Source organism: Moschus berezovskii, chromosome 5 (genome assembly GCF_049115385.1).
Source record: "Moschus berezovskii isolate FMDL1 chromosome 5, NW_MosBer_1.0, whole genome shotgun sequence".
Classification (NCBI taxonomy): domain Eukaryota; kingdom Metazoa; phylum Chordata; class Mammalia; order Artiodactyla; family Moschidae; genus Moschus; species Moschus berezovskii.
Window position 1 is genome coordinate 67963580 of NC_142464.1, and position 27043 is coordinate 67990622.

The window sequence follows — 27043 nt, forward strand, 5'->3', positions numbered from 1 at the left end:
TATTTCTCTGAGATGTGAATACCAAATTCCTAAGAGATTTTACTTTTTCCTTTTTCAAAGGAAAAATGACAAACTTCCCTTAAACAAGTCCTTCCCCATCAGCTCAGTCTACCATCCTACTCTCCCATCCCTTAGTGCCAGACACTTGCTTCATGTTAAAAAAATCCGAGGTGGGCCATTTACATTTTGTATGTGGACTAGATCCTTTTCGCTAACTCCTCTCTTGCAAAAATCTAAGCAGCCATAACTGATGGGAATGGCTGCTGCTGCTGCTGCTAAGTCGCTTCAGTCGTGTCCGACTGTGTGTGACCCCATAGACGGAAGCCCACCAGGCTGCCCCGTCCCTGGGATTCTCCAGGCAAGAACACTGGAGTGGGTTGCCATTTCCTACTCCAATGTGTGAAAGTGAAAAGTGAAAGTGAAGTCGCTCAGTCATGTCTGACCCTTAGAGACCCCACGGACTGCAGCCCACCAGGCTGCCCCGTCCCTGGGAGTCTCCAGGCAGGAGCACTGGGGTGGGGAGCCACTGCTCTAGTCAGCCACGATGCTGAATGATCAGCTGAAAGGAGATGAGAGGCGGCCTCGACCAGTGTGCTTTTTATTGGTGGCAAATTGGTGGCCTTAAGAATCAAGCTGTCTGATGCTAAGAGAACTTCAAAATCTAAACAGAACATGCCCACTGATGGCTTGAGGGACTTCTGTGATGCTTATGCATAGATATTCTTTTTCAGCATGTTGGAGGCAATATTTTATCTTATCTTTCTAAAGGGTTATGACGAGGCAATAAGGAAGAGTAGAACTTTTTCTGCCCTTTTAAAAGGTAATATCTGGTATCCATTGTTCCCTAGCCATCATCCAATACCTAAATGTGTGTATATGCATATTTAAAAGAATTATCCATCTTTCAGTCAGTATACAGCCAACTCTTGATTACCTATGAGAACATCAAGTGACATTTACTATCAACAAATTTTACACTTAACATTATCATCCTTTTTGGACACAGGTCTTGTTCACTCTTTACATCTCATGTAGACTACAGCCTGTCAAGACCAAGTTATCACACAAACATTTATGTCCTCAAACCCACGCTAGGTCAGATAGGGCTTCCGGGAAAGGGCTTAAGCGGAGAGTCGGGGCAGGTGAGAAAGGACCAATCTCAAGTTCCTCCTGAATTAGCTCTTATGGTATGCTTTGTTATTTTATGATTAATTACATGATTTTATGCAAAATCCAAAACCTGAGGCATAGTCACTATTTTGTATAGATAATGGAGAGTTGACTGTAATCATGTTGTTTCTTTATAACTTTAGCCCTTTCACATAAAAACTTCACAGGAAAACGTAATGTGATAAAAAGATTAAAAAAGACTACCATATGACATCTAGAAGCATTTATTTTATGCAAAAAACTTAAATATGAATATGTGTACACAAAAAGTGCACACATAACCTATGCTGAACAATGCCAAGAAACAATATATTGATGCAACAGCTGTCTTCAAAAATAAACATAAAAACGGAGCCCAGACTGGCAGACAAAAGCAAAACTTATTTCCCAATAGCACAATGCTGAAATTGATAGCAATCCTAAGCACCTCCCGCTTTCCTTACAAAGCTGCCGAAGTCCAACTATTTAAAAAGAACTGACTTTTTTTTTACATCAATAATAAAAATCTGGTGACAAACATTATAAAACCAAATGCTGGACAGTTTTTACTCCTTTAAAATTTCAAATATTCCAACATAATCACAGGAGTAAAAACCACTTTAAAGTGATATGCTTTATGAAACAGACAACAATATGTACATTTATTGCAAATTATATTAAACTAAAATGGGGAAATCAAAATATGAAGTGATATGAAATCAATAATTTTAATTATTTTCTCACTCTGATAAAAATCAGAAAGCAACATTTATAAAATTGCCACCACATCACTTTTCATAGCAGGGAACTGAAATCTGTACATCTCATTTTGCAGAAAAGTAGGCAGGCAGAAAGAATTATACATAAAAGTTTCCAAAAGGAAAAAAAAAGACGTATTTAATCTGATTTCTCTTCTTCTAAAAAATTAATTCAGTAGACTTCTATTTTTTTTTTTCTTGTGTAACACGGGAAATTCCTGGCTCTAAAATTGATGAATTTTCATTGTCAGTGTAAGGACATTCTGTTACTTTCTTTAAAATAAAGACTGCAGCATGGAAATTAATGGGGTATTATGCCGTTAAACTCCAGATATGCAGGAACTGGAACCAAGTGTTAAGCAATTTGCTTAATTATTGACTTTTCATAAGAAAAGTCTCGGGGGAGGGTGGAAAAGAGTTGCTTTTAGCCTCTCTCTCAAGAGTTTCTGCTGTACATTTCCATCAAAGGAGTTGTGGTCATGTGAAAAAAGGAAGTAATAGCTTTTTTTCAGTTTTCAAGGCAGAAAGTGTGTTCTGAAGTTAACTTCATTTTCTGTTCAGGGTCATTCTGAATCCAAGTTTTTGCAGAAGCTAGAGCCTGCTTCTGTTTGGCCTTCATTTTCTCCCTTTGCAAATAAATTTTCTTTTTACCTTGGGGATAGGAGTAGAAGAAAGCAATGTTAGTAAGATAAAAACAGGAAAACAAACCATACAAAGATTATTTCTTTTCTATAGTTATTATCTAAAATCTGAAAACATTTTTTTCATTCTTCACATGAGTCTTTACTTGATTTAGGAATCTTTCCCTAAACTATATAAAAACAAAATGCCAATTAAGAAGTTTTTATAAGCATTGCTACCCATTGCCCAATTTGCTTATTACTACAATAAAACACTAAAAGCTATTTGAAATAATTTTTAATTAATACTTCCAAAATTATACAGTAGAAAATTAGACAACTATGGCAAAGTGAATTTTAAAAGCAGCAAAAATAAGTTCTGTTCTTTACTAAAAAAGGAGGAAAATTTAGCTTAATTCTGCTATGAAGAATCCCCCATTGATTCTATTTCCCGAATAGGAAAGGAAATTATGACCCCTGGAAGGATGAAGTAGTGGGATAGGGTCTCTTCTTCTCCCTTTATCTACTCCTCTCTGGGACAAGAAAGAAGCCCTCTAAGGGGTGAGGGAGTGGTGGGTGGGGAAAACTGAGCATGCTGGAGTTCTGGCCTGTGTGAGGTTATTTGTTTAATTTAGGGGCAAAGTACTAGTAGTTACCTAGCCTATGTCATTCCACATTTGGGGGTGGGGTTGAAACTCATGGCTTGCAGGATCTCAGTTCCTGGACCAGGGACTGAACCTGGGCCAGGGCAGTGAAAACCAGGAATCCTAATCACTAGGCTGCCAGGAAACTCCTCATCATTCCACATTTTAATCAGCCGTTAAGACTGTGTCTCCTTGATGATTCCAAACTTGGAAAAGAAAGATAAGGGGGATGTTTACTTATATTCCCAAACCCCAATGTAATTTATACCTTTTATAAAGATAACAATGCTAACAAAAAAAGTAATTAAGATTCTTATAGAGTATTAAATTGTTATAATAGAATTTAATAATATGGTATCAAAGAATCCTCTACAAGCTGTCTGCTGCACCTTCAGGAAGCTTCCCTTTACTAGCTCTGAGTCCTCAGTATCTTCCTGGCTGCTCTCAGACTTAAAACGATCCAGGTCACTGGAAGAATTTCCTGGACTTGATTCTACATCCCAAAGTGAATCGCCATCACTTCTGAGCACTTGGCTTCTGAAAAATTTCATATTATTTTGATAAAAATTCACTTGTTACTGAAGAATATTTATATTAAACTAATATACGGTTGTTTAATACATAAGGAAACATACTTAGGGGATACTTCTAAAATATAAATTTGTGATGTGAGGAAACCTTCTCAATATACAAATGAGCTCAGGAAATCAGTAAATTCTTTGCTTAATAAAATAAAAATTCCAAGATTCTTGAACATTCTAATACCAAGCATACTACACAAAACACATTAATCCAAAACTGCTGTTATCCTATTGATAAGTTCCTTAAATTCAGTTTTCCCATATGTCCCAAGTTTAAGGATTGTATCTCCACGGGTGTTTATTGATATTTTCTTTTTCATGGAGGAATTTGGCCTTAAAGGTAAATAAAACATACTCAACAATCAGCACACCTATAAAAACACATTTTCAGTGCAAAACGTTTGGGATTGTTTGCCATTTGGATAATAGTTTAAAAACAAAGCAAAAATAAGTGAATAAACAACTGAAAAGATGGTGACTCCTCCATTCTCAAACTCTGGAGGCCAACATTAAGCATCCAGTTGTACAGATACTATTTCCCAACTATAGTATACAAATGGCTGAGTTTTATAAACCAAAAGAAGTAACAATTTCAATTGCAGGCCAAGATATAAAACAGGAACATTTGTTGGAACACAGAAGCTGATGGAATACATTTATTGCAAAAATCCAAAGGGATCTAAAAATTCCTACAGGTAAGCTTACAAGTCAAAATCCTGAATTATTAAATGAATTATACAAGTAGAAATCATAAAAATTATTATTTACTCAATGTTGTCAGTGAGAGGATCTAGTAAGAGGAATTCGAGAGGGGTGTGCACTTGCACTGTGTAAGTGATGGCCGTGGTATTTAAATGGCTGCAGAGGCTACCATTTAAGGGTCCTGCTTTACAGGGCTGAAGGATTAATGGGGTTACAAACAATGTATCTAGACTGTAGCTGAAATATACTAGGGCCTCAAAAATGGTTTTCATTAACTAGTTAATAATAAAGTTTAAATAATCAATAAAATATGGTAAGAGTATAAATACCAAGTCATAAAATTGGGCAGCTTTTCTGGAGGTGATACAAGTAGTATCCAGCGTAGACTGACTACCTTGAGGAGACCTGACACTCAGATCTAAAAGGAGAGATGGCGTATAGGAGGTAGGGTAATGCCAGGAAAGGCTCTTTTCAGATGTTAATGTAAAGACAGTTGTGACCAGAGCAGGGATGGACCATCAGTGAAGTGAGAAATTAAGTAAGTAAAATGTGTGAACAGTAATGCAAGGTAAAGAAAAAGACTGACGAAGAAGCGTCTGGAGTTAGATGCTAGGGTCACAGAGAGGCGCAAGCACGCCCAGCCTTGTTTCTCAAAGGCTTACATTCAAGCTTAAAATCTGGGGGCAAATTAAATTACTTTTAGCACAGTTATCTAGACCCAGATCTGGCTCCACAATGCAAGGACCCTAGGCTACACTTTAAGTTGCCAGGGCAGTAAATGACCTGAGTCTACCACTCTGGGTTCATCCTTAGCTCAGAAATGCAGTGCTTGATGGCTGTCAGCGTTGGCAACCCTGTTTCTTCTATTAATTACTTGGTTGAGAGTGTACTAATAACCTTAACAGGCTGATTCAAGGTGTTTATTTTAGCTCTGCATTCTGAATTGTTCAGTCATGTGGCTTTAACTTATACCTGATTCTCACTGGGTCTCAGGAAAATACAGGTGAGTTGTCAAATCAGAAAATACCGGTAATATGTCAAATTGATCACAGGTAATTTTTGCAGTTAATGAGAAGTATGTTTAGAAACTTATAGGAAGGTGAAAGCTAGAGTTTCTCATGAAATAAAAATAAAACTGGCATCTTCAGAATTTTGACCAGTGTTTTCTCCTCAAGCCAAAGGACAGAACAATAGCTGAGTCATAGAAACTTCTGTTTCAGTGTGTCTGTGCCTGCTGCTTGGTGGTGGTTCTGTTGCTAAAGTGACTCTGTGACCCCATGGACTGCAGCACGCCAGGCTTCCCTGTCCTTCACCATCTCCCGAAGCTTGCTCAAACTCTTGTCCATCGAGTCGGTGATGCCATCCAACCATCTCATCCTCTGTCACCCCAACCTTTTCCAGCATCAGGATCTTGTCATTGAGTTAGCTCTTCACATCAGGTGGCCAAAGTACTGGAGCTCAGCTTCAGCATCAGTATTTCCAATGAATATTCAGGGTTGATTTCCTTCAGGATGGACTGGTTGGATCTCCTTTCTGTCCAAGGGACTCTCAAGTCTTCTCCAACACCACAGTTTGAAAGCATCAATTCTTCAGTGCTGGCTCAGCCTTCTTTATGGACCAACTCTCCCATCCACACATGACTACTGGAAAAATCATAGCTTTGACTATATGGACCTTTGTTGGCAAGGTGATGTCTGCTTTTTAAAAAATTTTTTTTATTAATTTATTTTTTATTGGAGGCAAATTCAGTTCAGTTCAGTTCAGTTCAGTCGCTCAGTCGTGTCCGACTCTCCGCGACCCCATGAATCACAGCACGCCAGGCCTCCCTGTCCATCACCAACTCCCGGAGTTCACTCAAACTCATGTCCACAGAGTCCGTGATGCCATCCAGCCATCTCATTCTCCGTCGTCCCCTTCTCCTCCCGCCCCCAACCTTTCCCAGCATCAGAGTCTTTTCCAGTGAGTCAACTCGTCGCATGAGGTGGCCAAAGTATTGCAGTTTCAGCTTTAGCATCAGTCCCTCCAATGAACATCCAGGATTGATCTCCTCCAGAATGGACTGGTTGGATCTCCTTGCAGTATAAGGGACTCTCAAGAGTCTTCTCCAACACCACAGTTCAAAAGCATCAAGATTGCCGGGAGGCAAATTACTTTACAATATTATATTGGTTGGTTTTGCCATACATTGACATGAATTCTCCCCAGGTTTACATAAGTTCCCCCTCCTGAACCCCCCTCCCACCTCCCTCCTCCCTTTATCCTCCCTCTGGGTCATCCCCGCATGCCAGCCCCGAGCATCCTATAACGTGCATCGACCCTGAACTAGTGATTCGTTTCACATATGACAACATACGTGTTTCAATGCCATTCTCCCAAATCATCCCACCCTCACCCTCTCCCACAGAGTCCCAAAAACTGTTCTATACATCTGTGTCTCTTTTGCTGTCTCGTATACAGGGTTATCATTTGCATCTTTCTAAATTCCATATATATGCGTTAGTAAACTGCATTGGTGTTTTTCTTTCTAGCTTACTTCACTCTGTATAATAGGCTCCAGTTTCATCCACCTCATTAGAACTGATTCAAATGTATTCTTTTTAATGGCTGAATAATACTGCATTGTGTATATGTACCAAAGCTTTCTTATCCATTCGTCTGCAGATGGACATCTAGGTTGCTTCCATGTCCTGGCTATTATAAACAGTGCTGCAATGAATACACTGTTTGTCATAGTGTTTCTGCCAAGGAGAAAGTGTCTCTGAATTTTGTGGCTTCAGTCACTGTCTGCAGTGATCTTGAAGCCCAAGAAGATAAAATCTGTCACTGTTTCCACTTTCCCCCCTCTGTTTGCCATGAAGTGCTACACATTAAAACATCTTTTTACACATTAAGAGGAGAAACAAATATAAGAGTTGTGAATGTTCATGGTTCAAAGGAGAAATATAACCAACTGCAGCTGTCACTATTAACAATACAGTGTTAATAAGGGATAAGACCTGGATTCAAAATCCCTGCTCTGTGTAGCACTAGCCAGGTGGCCTGGGAAAGTAACTGTTTCAGGTCTAACCTCCTTATTTCTAACATACAGTTGGTACTTGCTTTATAAAGATGGTTGCCTTAAATAGATGTTTAACAACCTTTCCCTATTACCACTATCATTTCTACCAATACACCAAGAACCCCACACATTATTCCACCTACTATTCACTGCAGTCCTTCAACGCTCTTAGTGTTATGGGTTTCATTTAAGTTTGGCACTTTATCTGATCTCTCCCTTGGTTTTGTCCCTCTCTGAAGCTGAAATGCCGGGGCTTTTCTCTGCGTGAATTCTGAAATAGGTTTAAAAGATGACTATAGTGTTTGTCTGATTTAACCTATGATTATTTTAATAAACTAGCCTCTTATGTAATAATTATAAAAATTAACTATGCAAACATTTTCCACTTTATGGAATAAAGTTTCACATATATAAACTACATTAGTTATTTAAATAAGAAGTCTTTTTAAAGTATCCTGTATTAAACTAGTTTTGTATGCATGTACAGTACTCATAGAATTAAGACTTAATTTTACCTTAATAGGACAATATAATATGGACTCCACAGTGACAATGCCTGGTTTTAATCCTGCCTCTGCTTTGCTTATTCATGTAAGCAAAGGGACCAAAAGCTGCACGGACTCTCTATTCTTTGATTTCTTCCTCTTTATAAACTAGGGATAATGATAGTATTTACCCATGTAGCCATGTTTTAAGCACTTAATAGGTTAACAAAGAGCTTAGAATTGAGCCTTATTAATAATAAGCACTGTATTAGTGTTAACTATTATCAGTCTTATGTAACCATTTTTTAAGTGAAACAAAATATGCAACATAAAATTTACAATTTTAATTACTCTTATGTACAGTTCGGTGTGCATTAAGTACATCTGCACTGTTGTATAATCACTGCCATTCATCTCTGTTAGGCTGGTACGAAAGTAATTGTGGTTTCAGACTGTGAATTTTAATTTATTATAGGTTCAAACACATCTTTATTAATCAACATAGGAACCACTACAACCAACACATTTTTTCCCAACACATTTTTGTCAGCAAGAAATAAGTTTGTTTATTCCTGTAACGTAAAAATCTGTGCTTCAGGATTCAACAAACTCTTGGAAAACATTTTCTGTCTCCTGTTGGCTGTGGAAGCATTTTCCTTGCAGAAAATTATTTAGATGCTTAAAGATGTGGTAGTCAACTAGCGAGAGGTCAGGTGAATATGGTAGATGAGGCAAAACTTCATAGCCTAATTTGTTCAACTTTTTAAGTGTTGGTTTTGCGATGTGTGGTTGAGAATTGTCATGGAGTAGAACTGGACCATTCTGTTGGCCAATACTGGCTGCAGGCGTTGCAGTTTTCAGTGCGTCTCATTAATTTGTTGAGCACAGTTCTCAGATGTAAGGGCTTTGCCAGTATTCAGAAAGCTGAATACCAGCAGCAGACCACCAGACAGTGACCATGACCTTTTTTTTGTGCAAGTCTGGCTTTGGGAAGTGCTTTTGGAGCTTCTTCTGGGTCCAACCATTGAGCTGGTTGTCTCCAGTTGTCATATAAAATCCACTTTTTGTCGTCTGTCACAGTAACCTGAGAAATGGTTCCTTGTTGTTGCATAGAATAACAGAAGATGACATTTCAAAACAACAACTTTGATTTGCAGTCAGCTCCCGAGCCACTCACTTATCAAGCCTTTTCACCTTTCCAATTTGCTTTAAATGCCAAATAACCATAGAATGGTTGATGGCTAGTTCTTCTGAAACTTCTTGTGTAGCTGTAAGAGGATCAGCTACGATGATTGCTTTCAGTTGGTCATTGTCAACTTCTGATGCCCTGCCACCATGCTCGTCATCTTCAAGGCTGTTGTCTCCTTTGCAAAACTTCTTGAACCACCATTGCACTGTACTTTCGTTAGCAGTTCCTGGGCCAAATCCAGTGTTGACTTTGTGAGTTGTCTCTGCTGCTTTACGACCCATTTTGAACTTAAAATCGTTTGAATTTGCTTTTTGTCTAACATCATTTCTACAGTCTAAAACAAATGTAATGTCATTAACAAAAAAAAAAATAAAGCAAGAAATGCACATTAAAATGATGTAAACATAAATACATTTATTTAAGAATGTGTATGAATATCAAAAAGCACACACAGTTCAATAACATAAAACCGCAATTACTTTTGCACAACCTAATAAAGAATATTAGGATTAATATTTTAACAGAATATTTTCATCCTCCCAAACTGAAACGCCGTACCTATTAAACAGTAATGCCTAGTCCCCCACCTCAACCCCCTGGCAACCACCTCATTCTGCCTCTCTGAATTTAATTTGACTACTCTAGTATCTCATGTAAGTGGAATCATACACTATTTGTCCTTTTGGGGTCTGGCTTATTTCACTTAGCATAATGAATATCCTTAAGGTTCATCCATATTGTAGCATGAATCAGAATTTCACTGCTTTATGTAGTAATAAAAATAATTCTTATGTTTTTATTTTACCAGTCAATAGACCTAAAGTGAAAGTTTTTCTGCTCTCTTCTGGAATTAATAAGCTGGGGATTCTTTGAGGGTAAGAATCTATTTTGGATACTTATGTACTGCTAACATCCAGCACAATGCTGGCAGTCTAATCTGTCTGTATTTGTTAGAAGAACAAATGAGAAGTGTAAAGAGTAATACTCATGTGCCTATAATGCGTTTATTTTTATGCAAGAGGATATCATGAGTCATACAGAGTTTCTGGAGTAATTAGGGTTCCAAACAAAAGTTATAATGCTAGAAATTAAGGGCAGAGTTGTATATTAGATTCAGGAAAGAATGGAAAAGACAAAAGGAAGATTGGGAGAAAGTTTCAGAATGTCCCTTCCATGTTTTGTTAGCCATGCATTAACAGTCAATAAATCAATCAGAAGTTTCTAAGATATGTGCACAGTATCTATTCTACTGAAGTACTATGGTACTGAAGTACTATCATGAACACCAATCATCAAAGAATTTTGTATTGTGTGTAACACATTGCCCAACCGATCTACTTACTGGCATACTTAAGACTTCTAAGGTATCTTTTCACTCTTAAAAGAGATATTTTAAGATTTTTCAGAAGCCCCAAAGCCATTTTAAATCAAGCACAGTTTCTGGCATGTAAGCCATTTTTGTTGGGTTTGTTTAATGCTTTGGGGGCATATAGTGTAACTAAAAGCAGAGCAATGGGTTTTACAATGCTCAATTTCAGCGACAAGGTTGGTTGCTACTGAAAATATTTTCAGGGTTCAAGTGTGTGCCTGGATATTTTGGTTAGATGACAAAAGGACAGCTCATGACAGATAAGATCAGGTGGCTCAGGTGGCCTGAGTGTGATAGCAGTAGTATTTTACGTGGGTGAGGAATGGTCAGAATTCTAGAAACCCTTTAGAGAATTCTGGCTATCTTCTCCAATGAAATTTCTTCAGTTTTTGCATAACTAAAAATATATTAAGGGGTAAAGCAACTAGACTTCAAGACAGTGGTTAATTACTGAGCATTTATTATGCACAAGGCATTTTGTTAAGTGTTTTCTATTTAATGATCCATTTAATTCTTAGAACAAACCTTTGAGGAAGGTATTATCATATTTGTCTTACTGATGAAGACAAGGAGGACAAGGTTAAGTATGTTGTTCTAGGTCAAAGGTCCAGGTTTGAGAAGAAAATAATAAAGTTTTCCCCCAATATTGGCTTTCTATTCTTAGTCCATAAAACTGGAAGTGACTAAGTAGAAGAAACACCCATTACTTAGTCAGATTTGGGCCTGGATCAGCTGCCATTAGATGCTGAAAAAGGTACTTAGAGACATTTAAAATATAACACATTTAATAACCCCAAACTTCAGAATTTCATAAATGCCAATTTAAAACCCAACCCCAACATGATCAAAGAAGAGCAGCTGTGAGGTTATTCTCATTGGGAAGGGTGGGGGAGAGAAGTAAGTTGTTGACTTATATTAAAGTTTACTATAACAAGTGGAATTAAAGAGCAAGACATACTTGTTCATGTGTCATGGTATCTATTTACTCCATGTGGGGACTTCTGTATCAAAAAAGTAGCCCTTTATATTTAGTAAACCCCATGCAACTATGTGAAGACCAAGATAATAATATCCTTGCTAATAAATAGAAATACCAAAATACCATATCCTAATTTAGGAGATCTCTCTTCAAATTGTTGTTCTGAAGGTTATGAGATAAAAACAAATGCCATCATAACTTACTCAGGAAAACCAGGGGGCAGTTTTCACTCCCAAATGGCTAGGTATTTGGGTGTGATTGGCAACTAGGAATAAAACAAAATGTCTACACTCAAAGTTCAGAAAGAATGGAGTACGTTACCTTTGCAAGTCAATCTGTCTCTCTGTTGGTGCTGCCTTTTTGGCTGTGTCTTGCAGCTTGGGTGCTTTGGCATTACCTGCTTCCAGACCTCCAGGGCTCTCCTGACTGACTGCAGCTCTCTTTCTTCCCTTACTAAGAGGTTTATTTATATCATCATTTTTGGTTGCATTGCCCTGAGATTCAGATTTGGGTCGACGTCCTCTCCTGGGTTTTGAAGGGGCAGGTGGTCCTGATTCATCTGCTTTCTCATCTGTTTTTTGTTGAATATTCTCTGCACCAGCTGCTGTTACTGTTCTCTTCTTTCCTCGGTCACTGCTGATGTTGCCCTGGGCAGACTGATCAGAATTAATCTCCTAGAAGAACAGAAAACAATTTTATGAACAGAAATTCCTTAAATATCACTGATCTGACTAGAAGAAGCATCCTCCAAGTATTTTAGGAGTTGGGATTCCAGGGTTTCTAACTCACTGCTTACATCCCACGAGGAATGTAAATTCCTTAAGGGTAAGGACTGAACATGATACCTAACCATAGTGCGTGGCATATATAATATACTCAGTAAATATGTATTAAATGGCACAGGCAGTTATATAAGAGAAAACCTACTCAGCTGTTCTTTCACACTCATTTTAAATAAAAACATGCTTTTTATTGCTAGTATGTTCTTAATGTTACCGCTTTTCAAAAGCAGGGAAGATGTTTTCATAATTCAATGTTATTTTCTTTCTCTATGATGCATCTAACTATAATAATCTTCATAGTTCTGTAACAGAAAGTTCTTTAATATCTCACTTCACTCATCCATTCAAACTTTTGTTTTCTTATTGTACCGGTCATTAACCTATTTTTTTCTGAATGATCTTTTTTTCCCTCTTTCTAGTTTGGCATACATATTGTCATCTAAAATGTTTAAGCTAATAAAATTCCATTTTAGTGTAACAGACATAATGGACATTAGGGGGAATAATAGTTTTCAGGATGAAAGTGACCTTTATACGAATGAAATTTAGGAATCAACTAATAATTTGAATTGATTCAAGGGAAACAAAGGACCACTATCATCATCCAAAAAATTAAGACTATATATTTTCAGTTAATTAATTTTCATTTCCCCTCAAAATGTTTTCAGAATGACTGGGAAACACATATAAATCTTTCATATTTCAAGATAATAAGGTGGTCCACAGAGGGTAAACTGTTAAACAGTATACAATGGATTAGAGCAGAGAGATGCAAAATCACCAGGTGGAAGATGGTGATTCCTGGGCAAAATAAAAAGGCCAATAAAGATGACTAAGTGTGGTTAAACCTAGTAGAAACCATTCACTCAACTTAGTGTCTATTACGTGTAGTGGCTGCTGTGCATAGATTGGGGAACAAAACTGATACTGTTCTGGTCCTCAAACAGATGAGCGTAATAGATGATTAATCTTTTTTAAAGAGTAAACAAACATTTAAGTACAGATTACCCTAAGTGCCAAAGAGATTAAAGAAACGGGCATTCAGGAAAAAAAAAAAGGAAACATCAATCTGATTATTCTGGGGAACATTAAACAGTATCAGAGCAAGGCTTACCATGTGAAAAGTAAAGTGTTCTAGACAGATGCAAGAGGCAGCATGAAGCACCCAAAGAAGGAAAGAGCTTGGAAGATTTAAGGAACTTGAAGTGATGTGAGACTGGTATAAGGCAGGAGAAGCAAGCATGGGCCAGATCATGAACACTTTATGGGACCTTTAAGAAATCTGATTTTATTCTAAGTGCTAATAAAAGTTGTTGTATAGTTGCGAAGTTGTGTCTCTTTTGTGACCCCATGGACTGTAGCCCGCCAGGGTCCTCTGTCCATAATAAAACTCACTGATGGACTTTAAACAGAGGGCAAACATAATCCAAATTATATTTTAAAAAGATCACATTGGGTGCTACATTTGGTGACTAGATCAGAAGGGAGCAAGAGTGTTAATAAGAAGGTATAACTACTACAGCATCAGAAATTGAGTTACTCAGTTCCCTGGTGAACTGGGTTTAATCTCTAGTTAGGGAAGTTCCCACAAGCTGTGCGGCATGGCCGGAAAAAAAAAGAATAGAGATAATTTAAAAATGGGCAAATACGAACACAATTCACATAAGAGTACATCCAAATGGTCAACAAAAATCATCTCTAGTATTTTACTACTTGACCCAGCAATCCCACTACTAGAGCTCAGCCCCTAGAAAAAAAATCACCAGTAAGTTTAATGCAACATTGTTTGCACTGACAAAGAAGGGGGAAAGGATTTATGTGTATACATGAAAGAAAATAACAACTCTGGAGAGAAAAAACTGAACACACAAGATAAGGCTGTTTAATAGGGAAAAAAAGACTGTATTAAAAGTCATGTACATGTTCATATTTACATATTTATGAACATTACATATATGTACATATGTATAGCAAACTCATGCAAAAACCAAATGAAGAGGCATGAAGTCAGCTACAGGCATGAAGAAAAAGACTCCAAAGGGCAACACTGGCAGTACTGCTTGCCTGCATCCATGGGATGTTAGGATCTAACTTCTTTTAACCACCTCCCTTATTCACTCTTCATATTACAATTTGATTTCTCTCTCAGAGAGAATAATAGAAAATATTCAGATCTGTAAACATGCATATCCAATTTGTTGGATAGTTTTTATTTATATAACTAATTAACTGGTTTAGGCATCAATCTCTTTGAGAAACTGGTTAGCAAGAAACATTCCCTTAGATCTTATCTTCTTTTAATATACTAGCAACACAGTGTTTTGAGTCTGCAAGACTGAGGACCAGATCCTGGAAAGAAATGATCATATCAACTTATGGGAGATCTGACTGGAAAGCTATCAGGCTTTTGCCAAAATACGACCTGTCTCTTTAGGCAACACCGAATCGTTAAAACATTCTTTGGAAGTATGAAAAAGTTAAAACAGGGTTTGGAACAAAACAATATAATATTACAGGTCAATCAAAGTCACATTTTGGCCTCTCAAAAATTAGAATTTAAATATCCAATTTATCTTTTATACAATTTTATCTTTACTGGTTATAGATAGCTGTTTGTACTAGGCAAACATTTGCATCCCTGTACTACTTCTTAATACACATTACAAGTATGTTTACCTAAGTATCTGTAACAATACTAAGCATGTTTATGTTGAATATTTAATTCTATAAAAAGATCCCACAATATCTAAATTGGTTTCTGAATTCTAAGACCTTTGAGAGGTTCCCTGAATCTACTGACATAGTGAAGTTCAGCTAGCAAAAAGCATGAGTATGGACAGTGAGATACTGACCAAAAAATGAATCTTATCAGGATTTCCCTGGTGGTCCAGTGGTTAAAAATCCACCTTCCACTGCAGGGGATGCAGGTTCAATCCCTGGTCAGGGAACTAAGAACCAACATACCACAGCGTGACTAAGCTTGCATGCCTCAACTAAGACTCAATGTAGCCAAATAAATAAATATATATATAAAAAATGAACCCCTAACTGTTCAGTTTGAGTTCAGACAACGAGTTTCGACTGGAAAAGTTTAGCTACTGTGGAATGACTGTATAGTCCTATATTTTATGTACCTGAGGGTAATTCCTAAAACATATATACCATAAATATATGATGTATAAAAAAAGTATGTCAAGAATATGGTTCTATGGAAAAAAAATATTAGTATTCTTATACTATTTCAACTGAGGAAAGTTATCCTCCTACCAATGTTACATTCCTTTTTATCCTGCTGAAAAATTAAGAATATTGGGAGCTACAGATAAAAGATCTACCATCAAAGAAAGAATGCAGCTGTTAAATAAATAAAAACTCAAACATTAAGGCGCGCTCATAAGTTTAACTTAAACGAACAAGAAGTGTTGATCTGTGGCAGGAGTCAAGAAAAACAAGATCTCAAAACCCCTCAGTTCCTATTCTTTCAAGGTATTGGGAAAAGTAGTGTGGTAGAAGGATACCATTATGGGTGATCACACAAACTCTGGTTAAATGAAGAAAGTGAACATAGAATCATTTCTGGAGAGAGAAAGCACAGTAAGTATAGGTATACACACATGTATAGTATGTAGTATACATTAATGTACTGACCATGGGTTTTTCACTCCTATCATGAAATTGCAGTAAGAATCTCCATGGGAGAAACTCTTTAAAAATTTACCTTATTCTTTACTGGGTCAACATTCTTTACTGGTGTGACAGAAATAATTCTTACAGGGTTCTCCTCATTTTCACTAACACCAGTTTCTGCTGCCTCTGAACTCTGTTCCCTGTTAAACAGAAACAAACCAAAGCTTCTTTATTTGACCACATGAATACAAAGTTTACTCTCTCACTATACCAATAAGAAAACAGGAGGCTCAGACTGGCTTAGGCTGGCCAAGTTAGCAAGACTCATATCTGTGGCTACAGCTTATTGCCCTATTACACCAAGTTACTGACTTCCATTTAACCTTACTAATGTAAGAAAGAAATGACTGCCTAAAAATCACCTGATAGATTAGTTGTCAAGAAACAAACAACATAATTATTCTATAAGCCTATCTGTTGGGTTAGAAAACGCGAAAACCAAGCAAAAGTACAGCAGATTAAGACTATCATTTTCTTCAGTCTGTGTTCTTAATTAGCTCTGTAAGAGAAGGGGCTGCTAGATAAAAGGCCACGGGAGAGGTGATGCCCACCATCCACGTAAACCACAGATGTCCCACGTTAATATTCTTATATCTTTGGATTCTACTGCTAAAAATGTGTTTAAAACACTACCGGTTGAATTTATTCTTAAAAGATCATGAATCAGAATTCTTTAAAAGTCTCATTATTCAGTGTTTGTAAGAGTAGGGTCAGGTGGAAATTTTTATGCAGTAGCTAAGACAGTAAACACCTGACATGTTAAACATGGAATCTTTAATAGTAAGTGGAAAATGTTATTAACAATGTTATCTTTATTCATGCTATACTAAATTTCTTGAGTTAAAAAGCATGTAAATAAATTTGTTTAAAGAGTTATATTTTCGGTTTCCCTAAGTGTTAAATTTGCACATATACACACACACTTCCAAGTAAATTAGTTTTACTGTACTACAGATTCTTTTTTTTATTTAACTTTTCTATACATTTAGAATGCTAAATGATTTCCCAATGTGTACTACACTCTCAATCACCATCATTAATTATACTAAAATTCAGCACTATGTTTTTTACTAAGACGTTCCCTAAGTCAATTTTTGTGATGTGCTTTTAAGAAAAGGAACTGAAAGATGAATCAAGTAGTGAGTGATCGTAACAAAAACAACTGAAGAAAAAAAAATTGCCTTGGTCGATTTCCGGTGGAAGGGTTCAGCTCTGAATTTACATTAATATTGCTTCCGGTCTCAGCTCCAGTGCTTCTAACATATGGTTTCCTTCCCGTTGCTGACAAAGGCTTGTTTACAGCACCTAGTACTCCAGCAGGTTTTGGCTAGAAATTACATATACACATGTTATTTTATACCTTACTAAAAGGAATACATATAAATTTATACATATGTAAGGGATTATTGTTTTGTTTAAGCCCAGGAATTGTTAAAACAGTTGTTGTTGGCAAGTTAAATCCTAAATTTATTAGAAACGATAATTCTGTAATACTGTGTCTGAACATAATTTGAAGTCAGAAGTATTACTTCTTTTAAAAACAACTATGCAAAAAGAAAAGAAAAACACCCAATGCCATACCTAAGTTATCCCTCTCTCAAAATAATACCATTTATATTATAAACCACAAGCTCCCCATCAAAAGACGGGAACTGCTTTCGTTAATTCATATATATATATATATGACTGTATCACTTTGCTATACACCTGAAATGAACATAACACTGTAAATAAAGTATAGTACAATATAAAATAAAAATAAGTAACAGATCTTTGGGGCTTTACACTGAGTTAGAGTTCCTATCAGAGGGACAACAGCACCACAGCTGCACTGAATCCTCATGAAGGAGGCACACGAATGACTGGGTTACAAGAGTTACAGGAATGAGAGCTGCTCATTTCCCAGAAACTACAGCTCACAGAAAACCAACAAAGGCACGAGATACAGACCATTCACTTATGAATGTGTAAAACTCAAGATTAAGTCCACATCACTCCTACAACATGTCGAAAGTGCCTCAGAATTCACACAATACCAACTTTCTCATGGTTCTGGTTAAATTACATATTAATTTAATAAATTACATATTTTTTCTTTTTGCAGCTTGAGGCAGTTGTAAAATAACTTAATGTAGCTTTTTGCAACTGTGTATTCTATAGTATTTTTTTCATTTGGTGGAATTTTAACTGTTAATGTTTACGGCATTGTGCTTTGTACCATTTATTAAATAAAAATTAAAAAAAAAAAAAAGGTTAACTCCACCCATCTCAGTTGCAGGGACTGAGAGTAGGGCGGGGGGTAGGGGGGACAGTAATATGTCCAGAGATAAAGGAGGCACACTGTTACCCCAAGAAGAAGGAGTTAATGCTGGACAGGTTAAGAGAATCAGTAGTCACATTATCCCATGATATATAAGCCTCTTCATTCAGAATAATAGTGAAGGAGAACTATGCAGGCAGAGAAGACCAGGTGATCAGTGGGATATGGGTTGGATACCTCACTAACCTAGGACTGTCCTGTTCTAAGGACTGACTGAACAAAGTACTAAATCTACTAAGTCTACTTCTCTCATTATTGTCATACTACAAGTTAGAATTCTTACAAATCTTTTGGAAAGCTGCTCCTTACAATGAGTATACAGAGTTTTAATACATTATTGTTTAAATGTTGAAAAGGGATTCTTGTTTTCTTCTTTCATTGCATTTTGGCTTTTCATAGTGTGCAATTTTGCTACATTTATAACCATTATCTACTTTGTTTTGGGAGAATGCATTTTGTCATAAAAGCTTTGCATACAACTAGAGAAATGATCAGCTTCACTATCAGTATTCCGACACAACCTGGTGTTTTTTTTTCCCCTTGAGAATATTTAAAATAAGTTGAAAAACTCAGATGTATAGCAATTGAAAAAGAAAACTAAAACCAATTTGATTCTCTTAATTGAGAAATAATTAATTTGTGCATGACAATATTAGATACTATAAAAAAGACTCCATGGATTCCTCTCCCTTTTCCTTTCACAAAGCTATCATTTAAATCTAGCTTTGGTTGTGATATAATAATGTAGAGCTTGTGCACAAAGTGAGACTAAACTAACGCAAAGACTTCTCTTATGAATAAGAAAAAATGAAAATTTTTTTTTTAATTTAAAGCAAACTGTATTTAAAATGTAATTTAGGGGAAATATAATAAAGTCAAATATAAATATTGTGAAAAAAATAAAATAAAAACAACTATGCAAAAAAAAATACTATGCAATATTTAATTATTCTTTATTGTTCAATTAAAATAAAAAGTGCCCCAAAATACAGTGAAATACATAATGAGTAAGACATAGTAAAAAGCCTTACAGATAAAAACTACTGAGTGTATATAGTTTTAACAGTTTAGATACTTTATCAAATATTAAATTTCCTTTTTCCTTTTGCTCTTTTAGATGTCATATTACCTTTATAGGATATAAACTAACATTAATACTTTAAAATTTTTTCTTTTCTTTTTCTTACACATCTAAATTTATTATATCATTTTTCAGGGAAATTTGCTTTGTGAATTCTAAATAACTTGAACTTCATCTGTACTGATGAGGACACATAATTTTAACTAAAAAATGGTTCATGGCAGAAAAAAGTCCAAGAGAACATGTGCTTTAGATGCTACAATCCACAACACGATGTTCAAGAATCAGGAACTATAAAATCTGAGGGACGTTTAAAGGTTAGCAGTAATATGCACAGGAGATAAAGATCCCCCAATTATCTAGTATATAATACCTTTCCTGTTAACAGAAGTACTCTTGTCTCTTCTGAAATATAACTCTTGTCATTACAGAAGTCCTAGCAAAAAAAAAAAAAAAAAGTGAACATGCATTTGTTCATAAAAGACTTTTCAGGCATTATGCCTTATAGTAACAGGTTCATTTATGTTACAAAACCTATCAAATCATCAAAGCATATTTCATGAAGCATACTATAAGTTTAGTTTTAAAATTAAATCAAGTGACACACAAGACTTAGTCAAATTTAGAGATAAATTACTTACATCACTTTTTGTTTTTGGCCGTGCCACATGGCTTTTGGGATTTAGTTTCCTGATCAGGGACTGAATCCAGGATACTGGCAGTGAAAGTATGGAATCCTAACCACGGGATCACCAAAGGAATTCCCTTAAATCACATTTAAAATAAAAAATACTTCTTCTATTACAGTTTCCAGTTTACTCAATGAACTGTTCACCTGCACTCTATTATAAAATTTACTTCTTTTTTTGGCTGAGTCACACATGTGGGATCTTTCCCACCAGGGGTTGAATACAGGCCCCCTGCAATGGACGTGCAGACTCTTTAACCACTGTACTACCAGGAAATTTACTTCTGTGCTCCCAAAGCACCCAAAACGGTACTATGCATATATCAGGCACTTAATACTAAAACAACCCCACACAGGACCTCAAGAAAACTGTTTTTGTTTGGTTGCTAAGTTGTGTCTGACTCTTTTGCAAATCCATGGAGGGTAGCTCACCCAGGATCCTCTGTATATAGGACTTCCCAGGCAAAAATACTGGAGTGGATTGCCATTTCCTTCTCCAGAGGATCTTCCCAGTCCAGGGATCAAACTCCTTTCTCCTGCATTGGCAGTGGATTCTTTACCACTGAACCGCTAGGGAACCCTCAAGAAAATTACCCTTACTGAAACAATAAAAATCTTTTACTTTAATTAAAAATATTTTGTTTCTTAGAACCATAAGTAGACTGCAAATCATAAAGGTAAATAGACCATCAAAATCTAATAAAGTTGATCATAATGTTCTTGGGCAGCAGTGATATTAACTAGTTAATAAATGAATTTAAACCAAACGTGGACACTGATGATACTTTCTTAAAAGTTATATCTATAAAAAACTTAAAAGTAGTATATTAGAAAAGGAAATGAGGAAAGATGCTCACTGAAAATGGAAAATTCTAAATTATTATTATGAAGGCTAAAAACATTCTAAGTTTCATATCAAAACAAAAATCAATTAGAATGAGATATAATAACAAACAGCAATTTAAATTCTGATGACAGGACTACTATTGTATGTAAATTCTATATAAGTACTATTCTAGTCATAATAGCCCTGGGTCAGCAATAAAATAAATTTAAATTCATTAGCTCATGTAGGAGTATTTATAAAGACCAGTAAATTCAATTAGAAGGCAAGTAACTTTGCAATCTTTATTGTTCCTATTAAAACCAGGCATAAATTCTGAGTACTAGATCATTAAAGAAAATTGGATACAAATTTTTGTTGAAATGTTTTAATGCCATATTTTTTCCATTAAAAATATTATTTTCCAAAACAAACAGGAAAGTTAAAATTTCAAAATATCACCTTAAAGTGGTTAATAAATAAAATGAAATCTGTTTAAAAAAAAAGTCTTAAAATCCAAACTAGCTGGAAAAATTTAAAGAGCTATTAGTTGGCTGAAAAATTTACTTACATGGAAAACTTCATTTGCTGATAGCAGAATAAATGTACTATGTATTATTAATAATGTTATTATTACTGTTCAGTCGCTAAGTCAGGTCCTACTCTTTTGCAGCCCTATGGATTGCCTGCTAGGCTCCTCTGTCCATGAGATTTCCCAGGCAAGAATATCAGACTGGGTTGCTATTTCCTTCTCCAGGAGGTCTTCCCAATGCAGGGATAGAACCCACGTCTCCTGCATTGGCAGGTGGATTCTTTACCACCGAGCCACCTGGGAAGCCCCATTATTAACGATACCACTAATTAACACTTCCTTTTGACTAACTCTTATAGACCAAGGCATATTAGTAATAGTTCACAGGTATTACCATCTGCATGTTAAAGATGAAGAAATTGAAGCTTAGAAGAGTTAACTTGGGCATGTGTTCAGTGGTTCAGTTGCGTCTGACTCTCTGTGACTCCACGGACTGTAGCCTACCAGGCTCCTCTATCCATGGGATTTTCCCAGCAAGAATACTGGAGTGGGCTGCCATTTCCTTCTCAAGGGGATCTTCCTGACCAAGGCATCAAACCCGTATCTCCTAGATCACAGGCAGATCCTTTACCACTGAGCCACTGGGGAAGCCTGTTAACTTCGAATCCAGGTCTGTCAATTGCCAAGACCAATTCCATTCATACTGATAGTTTATTTCATATATAGATGCATATAATTTACACTCTACCAAACATTTTGTTTATTTCTTGTCTGAAAAAATACTAACAGTGTTTTAATAGGATGAGATGAAAACAATTTAAGAAATTTGAAAATTCCTCTTACATATGAGAAATATCCAGAAGGAATAGCTCACATAGGAACACCACCACCAAGCTTGCTTTGCATTCTCTACTCTGTAAGGTGAGAATGATATTTTCAGGCTTTGGAAGACAGTCTCCCCTTTCTTGATAAACTCACAGTGGTATTTTTTTTTTTACTTTGTAGTCAAGACAGTCTAGTATTTGCCACCAGGATGACAGTAACAAATTTAAATAAGTTCAGTATGGTAGAAAAATGAAGAGAAGAAAGTTACCTTTTCAGGCTGTGTAAAAAATTTCACTGGCAGGACTGGATCCTTTGGTGACTCTGCATTGCACAAAGCACTTTTACTATTTATCACACACAGGGCTACATCACACACTGTATAAAGTTTCTAGGGAGGAAACAAATCACGTAACTTTCAGGAGTGTAAAATAAGCACAGGTACCAATTCTACCCAATATGTAACATGGAATCAACACAGTAATATGGGGCTATTGTTTATTCCTTGAACATTCTGCATGTTGTCTCTTCTGATATAGCCTCCTAGTAACAAGAACAAAAAAGTCCCCTTCATTTTACTTTAACATGAATGCCAAGTATGCATTAAAAACAACAAACCAAACTAAAGGAAACATACAAGAAGAATATCTACTGGTCTGTAACACTTACTTACTAGTTCTTAAGACAGCATATGTAACACTTACTTACTAGTTCTTAAGACAGCATAGTTATAAATTTCATTAGCTCTTATCCCCATACTCTGTACATATTTTAATATCTTTTTCAGAGTAATAAACATTCTTCAAAATATAGAATTCAATGTAATGAAAGAAAAAGTACATATATTTATAAACTATAAGTATATATTTTTATAAGCATTCTGTAATCTATTTATTATACAATAGGAAAAACAAGTGGGACAAGAGTCACATTGCTTTTTCCCTGTAATTTCTTAATAGTCACTGGCCTAATATATATCTTACTTCATTTGTCTTGGATTCATCTGGAGACTGGGCATCTTTTGTTAGCTTGATGTTCTCTGCCATCTTTTTCATAAAGGCATGGCTATTATTTTCATTCTTTGTCATTAAAACTTCAAGCATGAACCAGAGGCACCTAAATGAAACATATTCACTTAGTAAAGAGATTAATTGCAGGTTCTTTTGCTAATTGGATTAAATAGTTTACTTAGGAAATTCTGCTGTTTGAGTATAAAAAGAGTAAAACGCTAATGATTAACAGAAATATCCTGTTAATAATATTCAATTAAAATAGATACAACATCACAAATAACAAACATGAACATATAGCTTAATATGAGAAAGCCTGACAGTTTCATGAGGCATACACATGAAGAGTCATTCTACAGGTATTTAATAAACATTTGGATGATATAATGTGTATTAATATCCAGCAATGACAAGCAAACCAGCAGACAGCATAGTCTTGCCATTTTGACCATTTGTAAGCTATTTATCCTATGATCTAGGGCTCGTATGTAATTCTACTGTGACATAACTGTAAATTTCATTTGTTTTGAGACTGGTGTACATATAACCAGTAATTCAGCTAGTCACATTTCAAATCATTTTTCTGTTTTCCACTTGTTATTTTATAGTCATTTAATACATAAAGTGTCTGGTGACACCTGAATTTCTAAGTAAAAGTGAATCCCAAATTGGGATGAAGATTAGAATCATCTGAGGAACTTACATTGCCAAATCTAGAATCAGAATCTATTATTAAGTTCCCATGATGATTTTTTTAGGCAACAACCATGGACTTACTGTTTCACTCCATTAAGGGGAGAAAAAAATCACTTGAAGATAATCTGTGTGTACTTCTTTGCCTATAGTACATATATGTTTTAAGAGACTACTATAAAGGAAAATTTAGCATTAGGTTAATGGAGTTGGCTTTTAGTAGACCTGTCTTGCAATAAATACTGAACTCAGTCCTTCAAGCCGAAAGAACACTAAATAGTAACTTGAAACCATAAGAAATAAAAAAAACACAGGTAAAGGTAACATAGCTAAAATATAAAGCCAGCATTACGGACCTTCTGATTTGTAACTCCTTTTAAAATATATGATTTAAAAAGCAAATGCAGGGAATTCCCTGGTAGCTCAATGGTAAGGAATCTGCCTGCCAATGCAAGAGACGAGGGTTTGATTCCTGATCAGGAAGATCCTATATGCTGCAGAGCAACTAAGTCCTTGTACCCCAATTGTTAAGCCTGTGTGCCAGAGCCCAGGAACCACAACTATTGAGCCCATGTGCTGTGACTACTGAAGCCCGTGTGCCTCAGAGCCTGTGCTCTGCAAAAGAGAAGCCACTACCATAAGAAACCTGAGCACTGCAACTAGAGAGCAGACTCCGCTTTCTATAACTAGAGAAAAGCCTGCCAGCAACAAAGACCCAGCACAGCCAAAAATAAATAAGCCAAATGCATAAAAATAATTACATATATGTGAAAGGAAATAATATATAAAAATATAATTTGTATCAATTACAATATAAAGGGAATGAAATAGAGATGTATAAGAGCAGAGAAGGAAGTGGCAACCCACTCCAGTATTCTTGCCTGGAAAATCCCATGGATGGAGGAGCCTGGTATGCCACAGTCCATGGGGTTGCAAAAACGACACAACTGAGTGATTTCACATTTCACAAGAGCAGAGTATGTCTACACTAGTGAAACTAAGTTGTTATTATTCAAAATAGGTTGTTACAACTTTAAGATGTTATGAGTAATTATTAAGAAAATAAGTAAAAAATACATCCAAAAGAATAAAAAAAAAGTTCCCTACAAAAAACAACTACAGCTGACCCTTGAATAACATAGGAGTTAGGGGTGCTGACCCTTCATACAGTAATTTGCATTTAACTCAGTCTTCACCCACTGTATAATCGGTTCCTCTGTATATGAAATTTGTCTGTATCTGTGGGTCCACCAGCTGTGGATCTTGAAGCACTATAGTGTTTATTATTGAAAAAAATCTGCATGTAAGTTAACCTGCACAGGTCAAACCTGTTCATACTGTAAAGTTCAACTGTAAATACAAAAACAAGAGGCAGTAATGGAGCAATTAAATAACCAAAAATATAAAGACACAGAGAAAACTAATAGTTACATGGCAGAAGTAACTTCTTTCTTATCAGTAATTACTTTAAATGAAAATAGATTAAATCTCCCAATTAAAAAGCAGAGAAGCATAGTAGATTAAGGGAGAAAAAAGATCCGTATATATCTTGTTTACAAGAGACTCATTTCAGATACAAAACACAAAGGAACTGAAAGTTAAAGGATGGGGAAAAAATACATTTCATACAAACAGTAACCAAAAGAGAGTTGGTGGCTATTTTATAATTAGACAAACTGGATTGCAAAAGACCCAGAAGGACTGTATTGAAGAGGATATGACTATTATAAGCACAAACCTAACAACAGAGCCCCAAAACCTATGAAGCAAAAATTGACAGAAAGGAGAAATACATGTTCCACAAAAAGAGATTTCAATACCTTATTTTCAATAATGGATAGAAAAAAACAGAGAGGAGACCAAAGAGAAAACAGAGAACTTGAACAACACTATAAACCAATCAGATATAACAGACACAGATGGAATACTCCAACTAACAATAGCAGAACACAATTTCCTCAGGTGAACTTGGAATATTCTCTAGGATAGACCATAAGTCTTAACAGGCCTCGACAGCAAGCCACAGTCTTAAAACATATCTTTTCTGACCAGAACAGCATGAAACTAAAAGTCAGTAACAGAAGGAAAACAGGGAAAACTGGAAAACTCACACATATATGGAAATTAAACCACACTCTCTCACTTTTTTATTTTTGGCCATGTAGCTCACAAGATCTTAGTTCCCTGACCAGGGACTGAACCTGGGCCCTTTGCAATAAGAGCGTGGAGTCCTGACCATTAGATGGCCAGGGAATTCCCAAATCACACTCTTAAAACAACCAATGGGTCAAAGAATTAGAAAATACCTTAAGACAAAAAAAACACAACATACCATACTTATAGGATTCAGCACTGGTAGTGCTCTGAGAGGGAAATTTATATCTGATAACACCAATATTTAAAAAAGTTTTAATGAATAATCTAACTGTATACTTTAAGCAACTGCACACCTTAACTAGAAAAAGAAAAGTTAACACTTCAAACTACACACTAACTTGAAATGTTTAAAGATATTCAAAAGCATTGCATACTAGGTAGAATCAAAAAGTATGTGCCAGTGATTTCAGTTCTAACTCCAACGACTTCAGTGCTCTTCCCACATCATTACTGCCTCTCTTAAGTCTAGCCTTTTCCCACATTGATGGCCTTGCAACTGAAAACAGGGCTCAAAGTTTCCTTAACACAGACCTAGTGTTCTAGGCAAACATATACATTACTTTTTTGCTTTATCAAAGTGCTTTCTGGGAAATCCCAAAATAAAAGTTACTAAAAAAAAACAAAAAAAGAATTTGCAAATAAAATATACTTATAAAGTAAACAGAAATCAGAATTAGAAGACATTTTAGGAATTACCTATTCATATCCTGTATTCTATGGATAAGGCAACTGAAGCAGAGAAGCTCAGAGAAGTAAAGCTTTTACTCACATAGCTGCGACTAGAACCTATGTCTCCTGAAAGAGCTACAGGAGGCAGAAATAAATGTTGATTACCACACGACTTAGTGACTGAACAACAACACCTGAAATAAGATTAGAACTAAAAGGCATCATGTCCCATATAAAAAAATCAT

At 35.8% G+C, this 27043-nt stretch overlaps 1 protein-coding gene across 2 annotated transcripts in view; it reads right to left on the bottom strand.

Moving 5' to 3' along the window:
* Nucleotides 1-1425: 1425 nt before the first annotated feature.
* The window catches only part of PDS5A (PDS5 cohesin associated factor A), a 132473-nt gene continuing 106855 nt past the window's right edge, over nucleotides 1426-27043 (bottom strand). Inside the window, exons 27-33 of one of the 2 annotated variants that reach the window (XM_055435141.2) lie at nucleotides 23253-23385; nucleotides 22541-22660; nucleotides 19778-19840; nucleotides 17185-17330; nucleotides 16035-16143; nucleotides 11856-12208; nucleotides 1426-2558 (exon numbers count right to left, since the gene is read on the bottom strand). In XM_055435141.2, the coding sequence (XP_055291116.1) occupies nucleotides 2555-2558; nucleotides 11856-12208; nucleotides 16035-16143; nucleotides 17185-17330; nucleotides 19778-19840; nucleotides 22541-22660; nucleotides 23253-23385 (928 nt within the window). In that variant the 3' untranslated portion in view covers nucleotides 1426-2554. Of the gene's footprint in view, nucleotides 2559-11851; nucleotides 12209-16034; nucleotides 16144-17184; nucleotides 17331-19777; nucleotides 19841-22540; nucleotides 22661-23252; nucleotides 23386-27043 lie in introns of those variants that run through there. The other variant, XM_088836293.1, reaches the window with a different exon arrangement.